General features: G+C 37.3%; 1 protein-coding gene across 4 annotated transcripts in view; it reads right to left on the bottom strand.

The window, feature by feature from the left end:
- Positions 1–1,101: 1,101 nt before the first annotated feature.
- Positions 1,102–15,977, bottom strand: part of HOOK1 (hook microtubule tethering protein 1) — a 32,015-nt gene continuing 17,139 nt past the window's right edge. For 3 of the 4 annotated variants that reach the window (XM_035537951.2, XM_035537952.2, XM_035537953.2), the window contains exons 9-22: positions 14,119–14,285; positions 13,415–13,555; positions 12,440–12,641; positions 11,586–11,696; positions 11,284–11,371; positions 11,139–11,199; positions 10,399–10,539; positions 9,656–9,743; positions 9,015–9,049; positions 8,323–8,405; positions 7,834–7,934; positions 7,398–7,499; positions 5,858–5,926; positions 1,113–4,798 (exon numbers count right to left, since the gene is read on the bottom strand). In XM_035537951.2, coding sequence (XP_035393844.1) covers positions 4,640–4,798; positions 5,858–5,926; positions 7,398–7,499; positions 7,834–7,934; positions 8,323–8,405; positions 9,015–9,049; positions 9,656–9,743; positions 10,399–10,539; positions 11,139–11,199; positions 11,284–11,371; positions 11,586–11,696; positions 12,440–12,641; positions 13,415–13,555; positions 14,119–14,285 — 1,548 coding nt within the window. In that variant the 3' untranslated portion in view covers positions 1,113–4,639. Of the gene's footprint in view, positions 4,799–5,857; positions 5,927–7,397; positions 7,500–7,833; positions 7,935–8,322; positions 8,406–9,014; positions 9,050–9,655; positions 9,744–10,398; positions 10,540–11,138; positions 11,200–11,283; positions 11,372–11,585; positions 11,697–12,439; positions 12,642–13,414; positions 13,556–14,118; positions 14,286–15,977 lie in introns of all 4 variants that reach the window. The other variant, XM_035537950.1, reaches the window with a different exon arrangement.

The raw sequence follows: 15,977 nt of genomic DNA, 5'->3' as shown, positions 1-15,977 counted from the left end.
GTAAACAAGCACCTGGAAGCCAGCCCCCCTGCACACAGCATCCCTTGCTCTGCTCGTTCCTCCCCTGCTCAGGAAGGCAGCGGTGGCTCCCAGTGTGTGCCCACAGCAGCTCCCCTCAAGCTGAGCCACAGATACTGGCTGAAAACATCCTGCAGCTTGGCTCAGGCTTCCTGTGCAGCTGATAACCTCTTTCCTTCCCTTCTCCCTCAAATAAACACCTGCAGTCTTGTTCTCTGAAAATGTTCTTAAGTCCTGTCTTAGAAATAACACACATGCACACAAAAGAGAGAGATTCTTCTGTATCTGGCCATTTGCTTCACCCTCACTGGGACATCTCTACCAGCACAAAGACCCTTCTGCATCAGGATATCCCTCAGCTCCCCCTCCTCATGGATAACAGGCAATACAAGTGTTTGCTTACATGTCAGGCTGCTCAGGCCAAGGATCACAGTTCAGAGAAAAGAAAAATCAAGCTCTGTGGTAAAAGCAGGTCTGCAACAAGGCACCTGAAGGAAATTTGCCACTTTCTCCCTGCTGCTCTTCATGCTAGAGCCCTGAGTGGCTGCCTGGTCTCAGTCTCACTTCTAGGTTGAGGTTAGGGCTCAGGAACAGGGAAGTTGTCCAACTAACAACCTGCAACACAGACTGAAGAGAGCAGTCAGTTTTCTTCTCCAAACAAAAATGGGCCAGGGGTTGCGGAAGCAGGTACCTGTTCATCAGTGTTCTCTATGGTGTGGCTGAGGACAGCATGCAGGGATCTGAACTTGTTTCAGTAGCTATAAGCAATTACGTAAGTCATTTGACAGGTCGTTTGTAGCAGGCTTTAGCCTCTCCACTTCAGATGACTGCCAGCCAGTTGAGGAGAGGGAACCAGCTCGACATAAAAGAAGAACTGTAAGCTGGAACAAGCTGAAAAGACAAGGCGAAGGCAGCACTCCTCAGATTTGCTGCTGTAAGACACGTATCACACAATGGGACATTTGGGACAGTGTGACTGTAACAACATGCAGAGTCACTTCATGTGTTGCCTACAAGTACGGATACTTACAGCAGCTAGGGACCATTAAAGGCATTGCTTGGAATAAAGACACCAGTAAATTAATTTTAAAAATCTTTATGTGAATATAAAAGAATTATTTCCAAAGAAACAAAACAAAAAAGATTAAAAATTAGTGCAACTTTTCAGGTTCTATGCAACACAGTGTTTACATTTGTTTTAAACTGATGATGTAGACACTGATACACAGAAAATCTTAACTCTAGCTTGACTAGTGGGGGGAAAGGGAAAAAAACAAGGAAGTCTTAAGAAAATCATTTTACTAGACATTATATACTCAAACAATTGTTTTCAATTTCCTAAACTATGGCTACTTAAATAAAACATCGGTATTGCTTATATTACTTATTTCCAAGTAAGTTTATATTGTATAAAATAGAATACCCATATACATATATATTTATTGAAGGAAAAAAAATGAGTTCAGTGAAAATTATCGTTTTCTTAATCCACTACAATACAGCTGCTCCGAAAGTCTTCTCAAAACTGCTGCCTGATCCACTTTAAGAAGAACCTACTAGCCCCAAATTTGTATTATTGCTACAAAACACTTCTCTTCCATAACAGTTATTCTTAATCTCATATAAAGAAAATTATGAGTTAACAAATGATATGTCAATCAGAACTTATTTTTGCTTCTTTGGATCTGTATTACCCGTTTTACCAGAAAACGACCAAAATTACTAATAGTGCTGATTAAATTCAGCAATACTCCATGATTTCAACTCATCGTTTGAATCTGTTCTTAACCGTGAAATCTGGGTATGACACAGATTAATCCTGCTGCAGAGCCAAGCAGCCTCCTTCTGTGCCCTGCCCCAGCAATGGCCAGAGCTTAGCAGTGGCGCACGCTGCATCAAACAGCACTTAGATTAACATCGTTCTGCTGTTGTGCCACGTGAAATTTAGCCATAACACAGCAACTCTAGTAGTAGCCGTGTTTGACGTTAACGAAGTTAATATTAAAACGATATTTATTACGATCCTTTCTGCACACCCAGATGAGCTGAAGTGAGTACAACAGTATGGCTTATCAAATAGTTATTTCTGCAGATCAGTTCCTCATTCACAGAACGTAATGCAAGTTGAACCAGCTATAAAATAGCCACTCTTCCACAGGTTCTCAAAATCCCAAAGAAACGCTAAACAAGGTTGCATTTAGCCACTTACGTTTTATCAGTTGGAAAAATCCCAAATAAGTAAAATCTTTTCTAATATGTGAACACCTGATTCATTTTCAGCATCCCCAATAAGAATCCTGGGGACTACCCTGCCCTGAAAAAGGCTTATCCCCAGTAGTAGTTCAGTATTTAAATTTTTTCATTGCTACTCAGAAGACAAGCTTCTAATTAAACAATAGGGAGGTTCTTGGTCATTTTTGGTCCCAGGGTCTGCAGTTTTGAGAAGCGTACATCAAAGACATTTGCTCCAAGGTTTTCACTATTCAGCACCTGATGTAACTACTGACACAGCTCTACCACTGTGAGAACAACAAACGTATCAAGCCTATTAACTAAATGAATACTTGAAGGATGTCCATGAAAGTTTTCATGCTGTAAAGAACAAAAGCTGAGACCCATTCAACACCATCAGTGACAGTTTCACATTTCACTAGAACACACCGAAGTACTAGGCTTTAGAAAAGTGAGAGTAAGCCTTAGCAAGATGCTTATGTTCCGCTGCTCACCATCAGCTCCCACACCACTAACAGATTAAATACACAATTGTATCTTAAGAATAATAATAATTAAAAAAAAAAAAAAACCTATCACTGCAGCAGTAAAAGACTTCAAAACCCAAGAGGTAGTCCAAAAAAGCAGAGTCCTGAAGAACACAACCTGACAGCCAAAACCGTCCAACACCACCTCGTTTGCAATATTCTGTACCTATCACCTTTCACAAGTCTGGCTTTTAAATGCCTCGTGTAGACGTAAGTTTTGCAAGGAGAAATTTTCACGGAACGCCTAAACGTTTAACACTGTAAGCCATCACCTCAATTAAGAAGCAACGCTTACTAAGTATTAAAAATGAATACTTCCCTTTTCTCTAGCATTGCATATAATGCCCAAGAAAAAGATTAAGATGCTTGCGAAGGAAGAAATCAAAGAGCAAGCCATACTGAGGGGCATGCAAACTGCAAGACTATGCAGAATTCACAATTCAAAACATACTCAAAGTAGCAGAAAATTCTGCAAAAGCAAAGCTGAACCCAGTTCTCAAAAGATGGCCTTAGTGGTGCAGACAGACATATGCTTTCACTCATGCATATGGTTGAGATTTACATTAGGTTTTGGACTGGTACAGCACCCTCAACTACTTAGTGTTAAGTGCATTCATTTAAGGCGTGCTGTAATTTTATTTCGTTTAACCACAGGTACAGATGAGATTGTTCTAGACAGTTTGCAAAGAAGAATGGAATTAGCAAACTTCTTAAAAATACAGTCTGCAACAAAAATAAGACACTTTGTAAATAAAGTGACATAATTTTGTGAAAGGTAGCAACTTGCCCCACCCAAATTTCAGGTATTAATCCCAATGTCATCTTCCTAGATCTAGATACTGGAACTGCTACAGTTTATGCACTCTTCTCCCTGCCAACAAGTAATTTTTGCCACCAACAATTAGCAAAGCAATCTTTCATTTACCTGCATAGCACAATTAGTTCAGAATAACTGCAGTGAAACCACATTTAAAAATGAAGAAAATTAATTTCTATTCAAGAGGTTGTATAAATAGCTGGAAATAAACAGGTTTCCTTCCCACCTACACCAACACTACCTGCGCCCTGGCCTCTCACTCTCCCCCTGCCATAAATGCAGTGTACCAATACTCCAGACTTTTAAAACATAGCCCAGACTTCAATTAATACAATAGCTTTTTTTTTTTTCTTAAACAGGAAAAAAAGTCAGCTTATTTGGCTTTGGTGAATTCAACATCTTAAAGACAGGCTTTCCTTAGTGTATATATGCACAGACTTAATCATTATTTAGGTAGACTGAGTAATTGTGCCTCTGACTTGAGATGACAAAGCCTGTCTTCTCTTATACAAGTCAATTAGTACTACATTTTATTTTATTTTTTTTTTAAATAAATGCAAATATTTTCTTACTTCTAAAACTGCATGTTATATTATTTAAAAAGCATTTTTAAAACTTGGTACTGATCTTTTAAATTTATTTTTAGAAGAGCCCAGCAAAAACATCAAATATTGCCAGTTTCCTGAAGTACATTTTTGCATAACATCTCCCTGTTACAAAAGTTGACTCTCTAGCCCAAACACTTTAAATAGCTTTAAATATATAGTGCCAATTTTTATATTTACAATATATTCTGACGGCAAATATAAATCTTAAGTTGTGCTTGTAAATACATACTGCAGTTATTAAATCTACTTCTACTTGGAAAACTATGTACTACCTTCTAGATACCACCAATCAAATTTATCACTTCTTGATAGGTTCTGATGTTGAATTCACATTTGCCCTCCATCATAACCTCCTCTTTCATCAAGTAGTTAAAGTGGAAGCTATAAAACATTTAAGGACACTTAAGCTTGTGAGTTTCCCTCATGGTCCTTGTGGTTCAATCAGATGTTGCACCCGGTACTTTAACAGTGAGATTCCTTCTGGTATTGGTGACATGGCGTTGTTGAGCTAGGAAGGAGCGTCCTGGGCCATCTCTGCAGGCACCGCTACTGCCAACCAGTCTAGCTTCCATACCTAGTTTCTGGAGGGTTAGGCTCTGTAAATGAAGTAGATAATACTTAACACTACAGCAAAACAGAAGAAAAATGGGTCATCTTTCATACACAAAACTAATGTTTACTTAACATGCACAAAGAATTGCTTTTATTATGTTTCTAATATAGCCTTGTGGTGCCATGCAAGATATGAACCAATGCAGAAGAAAGTAAGATTCATTCATTACATGTTAATTTTAGTTCATTGTGAACTTGTTCCCTTATTAAGCATGACATTTAATTTTACTTTCATTGTTTGATTTCCCTCCCCAGTGTGTATGAAACTCTGCGCTTTGCTTCAAATGAAAACAAACTATCTCTAGTCCTTTTCATAGTAATCTAACATTATAAAACCCCTTGCAACAACTCTGCTGTAGGATGGCTCTGGCTTCACTTCACAAACACTGTGCTAGATGCCGCACATCTAAAGCAGAAATGTGAAAAATCTTTGGAACCATGGTCTCTCTTGGTCTCAAGCCTAAGAACCTCAACAGTAACAAACGCCTATTGAACATTCAAGAATTTAGCTTGATAAATCCATAAACTTATAACAGCAAATGGTACATCACGATGGCAGCCATGGCCTATGACATATTTTAAGTCTCTTGTTCCAAAGCACCAAAGACAAATAGAAAAGATTAAAGAACATAATTTTACAAAATAGTAGATTGTTGTATCATTTTCCCTTTACACTGCTGTCAAGGCATGTTGATGCTGGCATTTCCCAAGTTACCTCAACAGTATTGGAAATTCTAGCTAGAATTCATTGAACTTTGCATTCTGGCCTGCAGTCAGGATTAGCAAGTCGAAGAGTGTGATCTCATTTTAAACTGGAACTCTCACACTTGTCTCCTTTTCTTTGTTCAATGTTTTTAGGCACCAGGCCATGCTAACCTGCAAGCTGGATATTTCAGACAAGTAGCTAAATTACTGGCTTTCTGTCCTAAGCACCAGTTTATAGTGAACTTCAAAAGAAAAACAGATGTAAGATTTAACTGCCACACTTAGCAGAATGTGTTTTTCTGATTTCTAAGATACCGACAAATGAACTTTTGACCCACCTTGTTATACCACGCAGTTACAATTAGCTTTTCCTCATAATCACGTAATTTAGCAAGTTTGTTTTCAGTCTGGAAAGAGACAGAGAAGAATCTCAATTAAAACACAGAAATAATCTGCATAAACTTACTGCAGTCCCCCGAGTGAAGTATGCACATGCAGCAGAAGTGCTTAAACATGCAAAGTAGCTAGAAGACTTATAGATGTAAATAAAGATACTTCCTTAAATGACAAAGAAATTACAGGCTACCTCAAGAAATGCAACTTCTGTTTAAAGCTTAGCTGCTTCAACTTCGAAACTTATTTTGAAGCTGGGAAAAAACTGCATGGAAGTCCAGGATGTATTAGAAAGTCTATAAATAGATTAGCAGTCTTTTTTCACTTTAAAGTGAGGAAAACTCAAAACCAAGAATGTACCCCAGCTGCAGAATATTTTTATTGTATTACTGAATTTCTATTCTGTGTGTCCTCATGTGTCTTGCCCTTCGGACCTCTCACCATCGTTGTCGTCCTTTGGACATGACACAGTATTTTTATATCCTCCTTATACTGTAGCACCCCAAACTGCACACAGCAGTTGAAGTGAGGCCACAGCAGCACAGAACACAGCAGGACAGTCCCTTCCCTCACCTGGCCAGCAGTGCTGTGCTTGATGTATCCCAGGGTGCGGTTGGCCCTTTTGGCTGCCAGGGCACACTGCTGGCTCGTGTTCAAATCACTGAACAAAATCCCCAGGCCCCTTTCCACAGGGCTGCTCTCCAGCCTCTCATCCTCCAGTCTGTACGTACAGCCAGGGCTGCCTGTCCCAGGTGCAGAATCCAGCATTTCTCTTGTTAAGTTTCACGTGGTTGGTGATTGCCCAGCCCTCTAATACGTCAAGATCTCTCTGCAAGGCCTCTCTGCCCTCCAGGGAGTCAACAGCTCCTCCCAGTTTAGTGTTGAACCTGCTGACGTAACTACTCTAACCAGTCCCATCAGTGCTGCTATAAAACTGAATGCAGCATTTCTCAGTTTTCCTTCACCCTTGGACTACTGCCAACATTCCTTTCAGAGAAGCACAGGCAAGCAAATTTTCCTGCATTAACAGGTTATACTCTTCTGGTTTCAAGCACTCCAGTATACGAAATCACTGCTAACAATGGGTTTATTAAACAAGTCATTGCCCTAATACCTAGTCAATCACACCAACTAAGTTACATTACTACTGAAAGAGGTCAGACTCCACACTTCTGTACAAGCTAGTGTATTGAAACAAAACCATTAGGCTAGTGCAGTTTCACTTAGAGCTTTTCAAAGAGTTTAAAAAGTACTCAAATTAGTGTTTCAGGTGTACGTAGGAAGACTATTAAAAAGTAAACTGCCCAGACAGATTCATGTTAATTTAGCTAAGCTAAAAATCTCTAGGTTGGATGGTCTGCGCAGTTCCTAACTGAATGCAGCATTGAAGGGCACTGGACCATGAAAAAACAGTAACTTGAGTGTCCAATATCTGAGACAGAAGAACGCATAAGAGGTTATTTTTAAATATATGTAAATGTTTACCTCCAATGCTTCGATCTTTTTGTCTCTCTCTGTTATCTGTTTTCTGAGTGACATAATTTCTGCTGATGCTGGATTTAACTTCGGATCTAAGGTTTTTATCACCTGTACAAGGCAAAACAAATACATTACATGTCAGCTTTGCATCTCATTTGCTCACAGGAGAGATACAAAAGCAGACCAAACTAGTCAAATAATCAGGATGAAAAACAGCCTTTTGCAGTATGAAATAAGATATTAAAATTTATTAGAGAATCATTAATGCATCTCATGGTTCAGGCTAAACAGTATTCTTTCATACATTACACTGATTGCAATTGAGCAATTCGACCAAAAAAATGCAACATGCAGCTACTAATTTTAGGGGGGAAGGGGACAGGACAAGTCAATGTGTTCAACAACTTGTTGGAATGTATATGTTCAGAAATATGCCACTCACATTTCTTGCTTTCTCAAGGTACATTTTATATCTTTCTTCCATTGCTTTCATGTCCTCATCTTTTTTTCGCAAAGCTGCTTCCAGTTCTCCAATCTTCTGGGCTGTTTACAGAAATCATTAACAATGAGATACAAAACAAAAGTAGGCATGGTACTTAACCCCCCCCCCCCCCAAAAAAAAAAAAAAAAAAAACTTCAGTTACTATATAATTTCCTCTCAAAGTTCTTATTTTTGTTTCAGCTGTACCATAAAGTCTTAGATCTGACCCTGAGTTCCTATTTTGCAAGGTACCGTTCAACAAAACAATGCCCTCACAAGGCCTCCCTCTGCAAAAAAAGTTTTTTGTTTGTTTTTTTTTCTTCCCAGTTTCAGGTTTTAGAGCTACACTCTAGCAAAAAGCCTTATCCTGACAAGTATCCCATAGCCCAGAGGATATGGGAATCATTTCAGAAGAAACATAACAGGGGGGAAGGAAAAACAATTACTTACGGTTCTGACTGACATCAGGCTGCAGTTCTGCAAGAGCAGCCTCCTTCTTCTGTAACTCATCATGAACTTCACTCAATTTTTCCCTACAAATGAAAGACTGTACTAAGGATTAAGCTCACAACTAATACCATGCACAGTTAAAAGAGATGACAGCTGAAACTTGATCACAGGAAATGTTTAAGCAACAACTTTAAACTCTGGTGATTTGTTTGAGTTTAAATAGAAATATTAGCATGTACTTTTGAAGAATAATAGAATGTGTGACTTTCAAATTGAATCCAGCTTGTTTACCTAAAGCTAGAAGCAAGAAAGTGAAAAAAAATCAGAAAACACTTCTAGCATCTCTTTAGCATAATCTACAATCTAATGGAAGGATAGACATATTTCAGAGGAATTAAATGCATTTTGAGTATAGCAAGAGTGATGGTTTTAACAGTCTGTTATAGAATCAAAACAGTAAACTGCCACTGGCAATGAAGAGATGGTTAAGTGAATATTACTATAACAAGATTATCATGACTGGAATAGACAAAACCTGAATGCTAATACTTAACTCACTACATGCATGGGTTCTCAAGACAGTGACTTGGAAAAAACAAGACATTGGTATGAAGATTTAGGCAGTTTATGTGCTAAAAGAGTCAAATTATTTGGCATAATTAAGTTATTGAGGATGCATGTGTCATACTTACATATGTGCTGCCAATTTCTGCTTCAGGTTGCTAGACTACGAAAGAAAGTTAAAATTCAGTCAATTTCAATACTTCACACTGCACAATGTTAAAAGTGTTCTTACAGATGAGCCTAGAATACTTAGCACACCTAAATTAGCTAAGCCAAATATAGCTTCAAAAACTGCATTTTTTATGCATTTCCCTAACTGCATTCGTGGTATCTGTCTGGTGCAAAAACTAACACCAGCATCTTTTTTCTTTAAGCTATCCTTCTCATTATAGCATCACTTAATCCTACAATTAGAGATTTAAAGAAGTAAAAGGTAGAAGAGTTAGTTTCTTAAAGAAGGGGAAAAAAATGGAATCACACAAAATATGATTCTTTTCCAGTGAAAACAAATGGGTGGTGTATGTTTTTTGACACAGAGCAGTAAAGCAGTTTCCAAGTTCGCTTACTCTTGCAACAACATAAAGATATCTTACACCAATTAAAAAAAAAAAAAGCACCTACCCAGGATCTTGCCTTCTTAGTATTTATCTGAACTAAACACATCCACAAAAAAGAGGCATGTCTAAACAAGACTTGATGCTATACTGAAGGATCTTAAACAAAACCAGCGTGACGTATTCAAGGTCAAGAAGCCTGAGCTTTCACTTACTCCTTCTGTCTTCGATCCTTGCTCCTGCAAAGTCTTTTGCAGATCTTCAATCTGCTGTTTTAACTCTCCAATATGCTCCTCATTTAGCCTTTTAGGTAGAAAAGCCAAGAAAAGCCAGTTAATACCTACGTAAATAGATCACAGCACAGTAAGATTTTTCTTCTCCATGCTTAGATGGTAATTTTGCAGAGGGTTTACCCAGCAGCACTTAAGCCACAAAGAAACTGATTTCAAATTCTTTTAGTCTAACTTAAACTTCTGCTGAAACAAACATTTGGCAGCTTTATTAAACATTTTATAATGACAGACCCAGAATCATTTTAAGGTTTAAGCAAGCTTAATTGCTCTGAAATACTCATGTCCTAGTAAACTGCTTTCAGCATTCATTAAGTGATATAGAAATTCAGACCATATCCCTGCATTATAACAACATCATTTGTTTGCAGTTCTAGAAATAGAGTTTATATCCTTTCTTGGTCTCCCAAAAATCAGAACTAAGAGCATCCTATAAATAACAAGTTTCTTCATAGCATGCTAGACACAGAACCGCCAAATTTTACAACACATTTAAGCTTTCCTTCTTCTTTGCCTCATTACTTTTTCCTGTTTTTTTCACATTGGTCAAAAGAAAAAGGGTAAATGGCCTCCTACAGAGTGCCATGCTACAGATGGAAGCCACAAGACCACTCTGACGGGCCAGAAACCACATTTTTCTGCATTTAGGATACTGCTTCACCCATTACCTTTTCTCAGTTTCTAGTTCATTTACTGTCCGATGCTTTTGCTCCAGCTGATTCTGGAGCTCCGTAATACGTTCATTTTCTGATCCTTCCTGTTGCAACAGAAGCATCTTATTTTCATGCTGTAGCCGAATAAACATTTCTCTGAAACGAAAAGAGGAACAAAAAGGTCATTGCTGATTAGGAAATAATCAGAGGTAATATTCCTGTTCTGCCTAAATTGAGCAAAATAAGTTCCCCTCACGAATATACTCAGGGAAATAATGCAATTTTTGATTAAATGCAACTTAAAATTCTCAAACAATACAATAGGTTTTGAAGAGAGGTGAGAAAGGTTTAGATTATATAATTCAAAATTCAAATTTTATTGCGGCTTTATGTTTTACTCTGCCAGACTTTCACAGTAAATTAGCTAGCCTTAGCTGTTCTGTCTTGCTGTGTATTGTTCATTTGTTTTGTCTGCAAGCCACAAGATGAGAATTGTTTCAATCCTTAGATGGGTATTTTCAAGCCAACATTTACATAAAGAAAACTAATATTAAAAAAAATAATAATGCAAATCAGTTATATTATGGGAAAATAATTATTAAAAGCTACATGGGAGTCTAGAGAAGCATCATGGAGGGAAATCTAAGTGCGAGACAATGTCATGTTGCTGAGAATACTGAACTCTCATGGAGATGATTAATATTATGCCCCACACACAAAAATCCCAGAACAGGCTCAATGTTTGTGTGTCTTACCTATATTCTACCGGCAGAATTTCAGCAGCAAGATTATCGTGGCTTTTAACACGAGATGCACCTGAAATTGCATGAGAAGTTTATTTTAACAAACATACAGAAATCATTAGTATACAAAGAAAAGCCTCTGAATATAAAGCAATACCTGCTTGACTCAGATGATCCTGCTGCATCTGTGAATACCGGAGCTCTTCATTAGTCTCTTTTAATGCATCACACTGCACTATCAGTCTCTAAGAACACAGAGATGAAAGTAAGTCACACTGCAACATTTTAGGACCAAATAACATTAATAAGGACTCGTACTACGTATTCTATGTATATATGTATTCTGTGTATTCTATATATGCATGCTATGTATATATATCCATAAAACAAAAAATATGAAACACATACAGCACTGATTTTCATTAGATATTCATATACACTCTCATTCAAGACACTTACTTCTTTTTCTTTGATTAAAGCTTCATATTTTTCTTCAAGTCGTTTCATCTCAAATGCTAGCTTATCAGCTCTTTTTGATTCTTCAGACAGCTTGTTATGAAGCTCCTGGACCTTTTTATTAAGGGAAGACATTCAGCACATGAAGGTTTCAACACGCTACCTTTAAGAATTATGTTAGAACCTTCACTCATACCCAGTTTAGCTAAAATAAACAGCTGATCCTCCAAACTTTTGCATGTTTTGGTGTTTTGTTGTTGTTGTTGTTATTAATTAAGAGGTAACGAGCTTTTTGAATGATTTAACAAGTTCAGGTAGCTCCTTTCATTATCGCAGGACTTAAATGACTTATTATTGAAATAAACGCAACTTTCACAGTTTAAAGTAAATTTCCCTGATGAAAGTTAATATCACAGGCATGTGATCTCAGTAATAGCTGAACAACCTCTACCCAGGAACACAGGTTACCTTGGTTGAAGTAAAGAAGTAAAACCTCCAAATCATCAACAAACGATTGAGAGGGAAGCTACAGTTCAAATTGCTAGCTTGACTCTTTTTCCCAGTTTATTAAAGTAAACTGCAGAGTATGAGGGAGTTTTCACAAAGAGAAAGGTCTAAGGGGACAATACAGGTTAAGTCCACAGCCCATTAAATTAATTTTTGTTGATGTCATCATTGTTAATTAAAATAATTCAAAAAAAAAAAAAAAAACTCGTTGCTGTTAAGTCCACGGCCTGTTAGATTAAGCCATTCATTGTTATTTTTTTTTTCCCCAATGAAACATAATAAAAACACTTGCACTTAAGATGTTACTTTTTTCTTCAGATATTCTTACTTAAGTATAGATGCAGTCCTACCTGTCTTTTGTAGGTTTCTAACTGGGCACGGGCTGCGTTGGCTTTCTTTAGTTCATCTTCCAGACTGACTGTATTGTGCATATACATCATGTTGGTTTCCTGCAGAGATTTGACTTGTCTGCGGAAGTCATTCAGATCCTGTAGCTTTTTACGATACACCTCAATAGTTGATTCCAGCTTACTTGCTTTGTCTGCAGTAGCCCTTAAAGGATAAGCAGGAATTAGCGAAGTATGTTTCTTCTAAAGATTAAGAAAAGTCAGATTCTTCTTTCATGCAAATTCAAGCAATTTTCAAAGGTAAATGCAACATGCTTAAGAGCAGAATTAAATCTTACTGCTTTATTTTGCTGACCCTTTGAAACAGTTCATGTAATGTGCACACCCAGCAGCGCATCCAGTCACTGAATGGACCCTCTCCAGAGGCAGCTGGAGCTCACATTTGTGGCAACGCCTGCCTGGACGTGGAGGGTTGAGAAATACTAAGAGTGCCCCCAACATTTGTGGACTTGCGCATATTGGCCATCCACGATACCAAAAGTTATGTCGAAGTTCTAGCTGCACATACGCTTATCTACATCAGAAAAGGCAGCCTCTTGACAGCGTAAGATGTTCTCCTTAGTAAAAATGTCTCCCTCAATAAAAGGCACATTTGCACTCACACACAAATGTCCTAATTCATCCAGAACTTAACCTTCCATTGCACGTGAAGAACAATATCTGTATTCATTTTACACTGCTTTGCAGAAGATTTCCATATTGCTGTTCTTATACTAAGAAGAGGTTATACGTGTAAGCTTGCATTTCATCCCTGCTTTGTCAAAGGGCCTTTTTCAAACATTTATTCCAGATCTTGCTTGGGTAAGACCCATCCACAGAAGCAATACCTCTAAAAAATTCTTATGAAATACAAACCCTTGGATTTAGTCATTAAATTCTGCCAATGTGGAAAAAATAAAAGCTGTGTATATTATATACCTAAGAATATCATTTTCGTCTTTCAATGCCCTAGATTCTTCTGCCAAAGAGGTCAGTTCGTTGTTTCTATGTTGCAGTTCAATCAGTTGTTTTTCTAGATCTTCACAATGGACACGATAATCATCTTTCGCAGCTTCAAGCCTACCAGATCAAAAACAGGAAGTCTGTTAAGAATCCATATTCATTACACATTTTGCTCATGATGATCCATTTAGCACTAGAACCATTAAAGTTAAGAAAGAAAAGGAAAACCTATTGATTTAAATAGTCAAAAAAGGGTACTGTAAACTTTTGACTGTCTACTTGTTAAATCACGATAGATTCTGAGCTGCAAGTTTATGATATGATATTTCAAGGAATCACGATTTTTTTTCCATAGGAATTACAAGGAGAAAGACTAATATGTGAAAGAAATCAGTGCATTAAAGAGACTTTTTTAACATACAAATCACGTCGGTGCTCCTTTCTCCTTTCCATCACCTTTTTTAAAAGTGTCAAAGGGCCACAATATTGTGATTACAAAATAACAGCTTTTTTTCCTTAAGGGTAAAGACCATCTTTAGGATAGGTTATGTAGAAAGTAGAAAGTTTTTATAGCAAAGAAAATTAAGATGGAAAATCCTTAAGGGGTACCAGAAAATCTTGTAATGTATCTGACGTGACAAGCAAGGCTTCTTTGAAAGAAAAATAAAATGGTTTCATACCTGAAGTTTTCTTCTTGCAGTTGTTCTAGTTGCAACTGTGCATGAAAATACTTTTTTGCTACCACAGTATTTGGATCATCAATAGAGTCATCTAATTGCTCTAGTCTGTCATTCATAATCTCATTTTCTGACATCAAGCTGTTTTTTTCATCCTGAAGGGCAGCCACCTAGCGTAGATAAAACAGCATCACCACTGTAAGACCTGTCCAACCAGAAAGAACTAAAGCAAGACAGCAGTACGTCACCAAATTAGTTTATGAAAAAGGTTGAGGGTTTAGAAACTTTAGAATGTAATTTACATAGCATACAGATGCTTTAGTGTATGTAAGTTATGAAGCACTACAGGAGAAGTCCCTCTTAAAAAGACAAATTTTTGTAACTGAAACCATGGTAAAGGCTTACAATGGGATATGGAGAGAAACTGGTACTTTTATTAAAAAGGATACCATGGATGCCATACAAAAAAATAAGTACTGGTGTCAAGGTTACTCTCCATCTTGCTTGTACTTAACAATAAAAAGCAGGATGGCACTGGCTAGCACACTAACACAGTACTGCCGTGCGCTCAGCAGTGGATGGTTGCGCAAGAAGCAGTTTCAAGCGCCATAAGCTAGTAAGCACACACGCAAAAGAAAAAACCTGGACAGCTTCATATAGAGCATGCATTTTTGGCAACAATCAAACAGGTTTGATACTGAGTGTTCACAGCTAAGCAAATGAGAATACAACACTGTACTGAAACAGTCAGTATATTAACAGCCATAAAATGGGGAAGGATTAAGAGGCTAGAATCTTTAAAGTTTTTCTAGTGAAAGCTGTTGTGTTAATTTTAACATCCTATCAAACATAAGAGCGTGTAGCATGTGTTAGTTAACTGGCATTTAAACAGGGACAATACGCTTTTTGGGTTATGCTTTCCTGAATCATAAAGAAAACCTACCTTTCTTATATTCTTGGAAAATATCAAGGAAGACTGAGACCTTACAAGTGAATTTATTAAGAATTAGTTTAAATGAGAAGTGTCAATCAATATTATGGCTTCAATAAATAAGTTAAAAATATATATATATCGTGATGACATTACTAGATAAAATATCAGATACAGCCTAAACAATGCAACATTAAGAAACAGCTTGTTTGTGATCATAATTTAAAAAGTCTATCAAACAGATCTAAGAAACAAAACTATAATTCCTGTACCACTTCATTAGATGCTGGCTTTCTAGGTCCACTCCTTTTTAAATACTGGATATCAACTTACTGTATATATGCATGCACAAATACCTGTGGGTAAGGAGCATATCTGAGCCTTATTCAACATCCTTCTTACTGTTCAAGGCTCAGCCACTTGTTAAACATGCACAGTATTCACACTTTTTGAATAATTTTAGAAGAACACCTGCCCAAAACCTCCTAAAAACAACCCTTTCGCACAATTCCAAGCAAGTTTTCCATCTTTTCTCAGTTCCTTTCTGATAGTTCTCTCTTCTATTACTTCAGCATAACAGAAGTAGTATAAATCACTGGACCTCAAAGTCAACACAAATTATGTAAAAGGATTTAAAAAACACATCACATTATTAAAGAACTACATTGCCATTAACTCATCTGTTTATAATCAGCAGTACCTTCCCCCCAACATCTTTAATGCCTCCACCTGGGCCACACTATGTTATGAGCACCTGGGTTTGTTTAACCCATAATTATCGAATAGAGAAATCTCAGAAGGCAAAACTTGTGGGGGGTACAGGAGAAAGCTCAAGACATCTCCACTGAGACATACTAAGTCTCCTAATGGAAGCAGAAAGCACAGGTAAATTAGTACCAAAAATTCTAGAAGTGAGAACATCTGAATAGTG

Source organism: Cygnus atratus, chromosome 8, assembly GCF_013377495.2.
Source record: "Cygnus atratus isolate AKBS03 ecotype Queensland, Australia chromosome 8, CAtr_DNAZoo_HiC_assembly, whole genome shotgun sequence".
In the NCBI taxonomy this organism is placed as follows: domain Eukaryota; kingdom Metazoa; phylum Chordata; class Aves; order Anseriformes; family Anatidae; genus Cygnus; species Cygnus atratus.
This window is presented reverse-complemented; position numbering and strand designations above follow the sequence as displayed.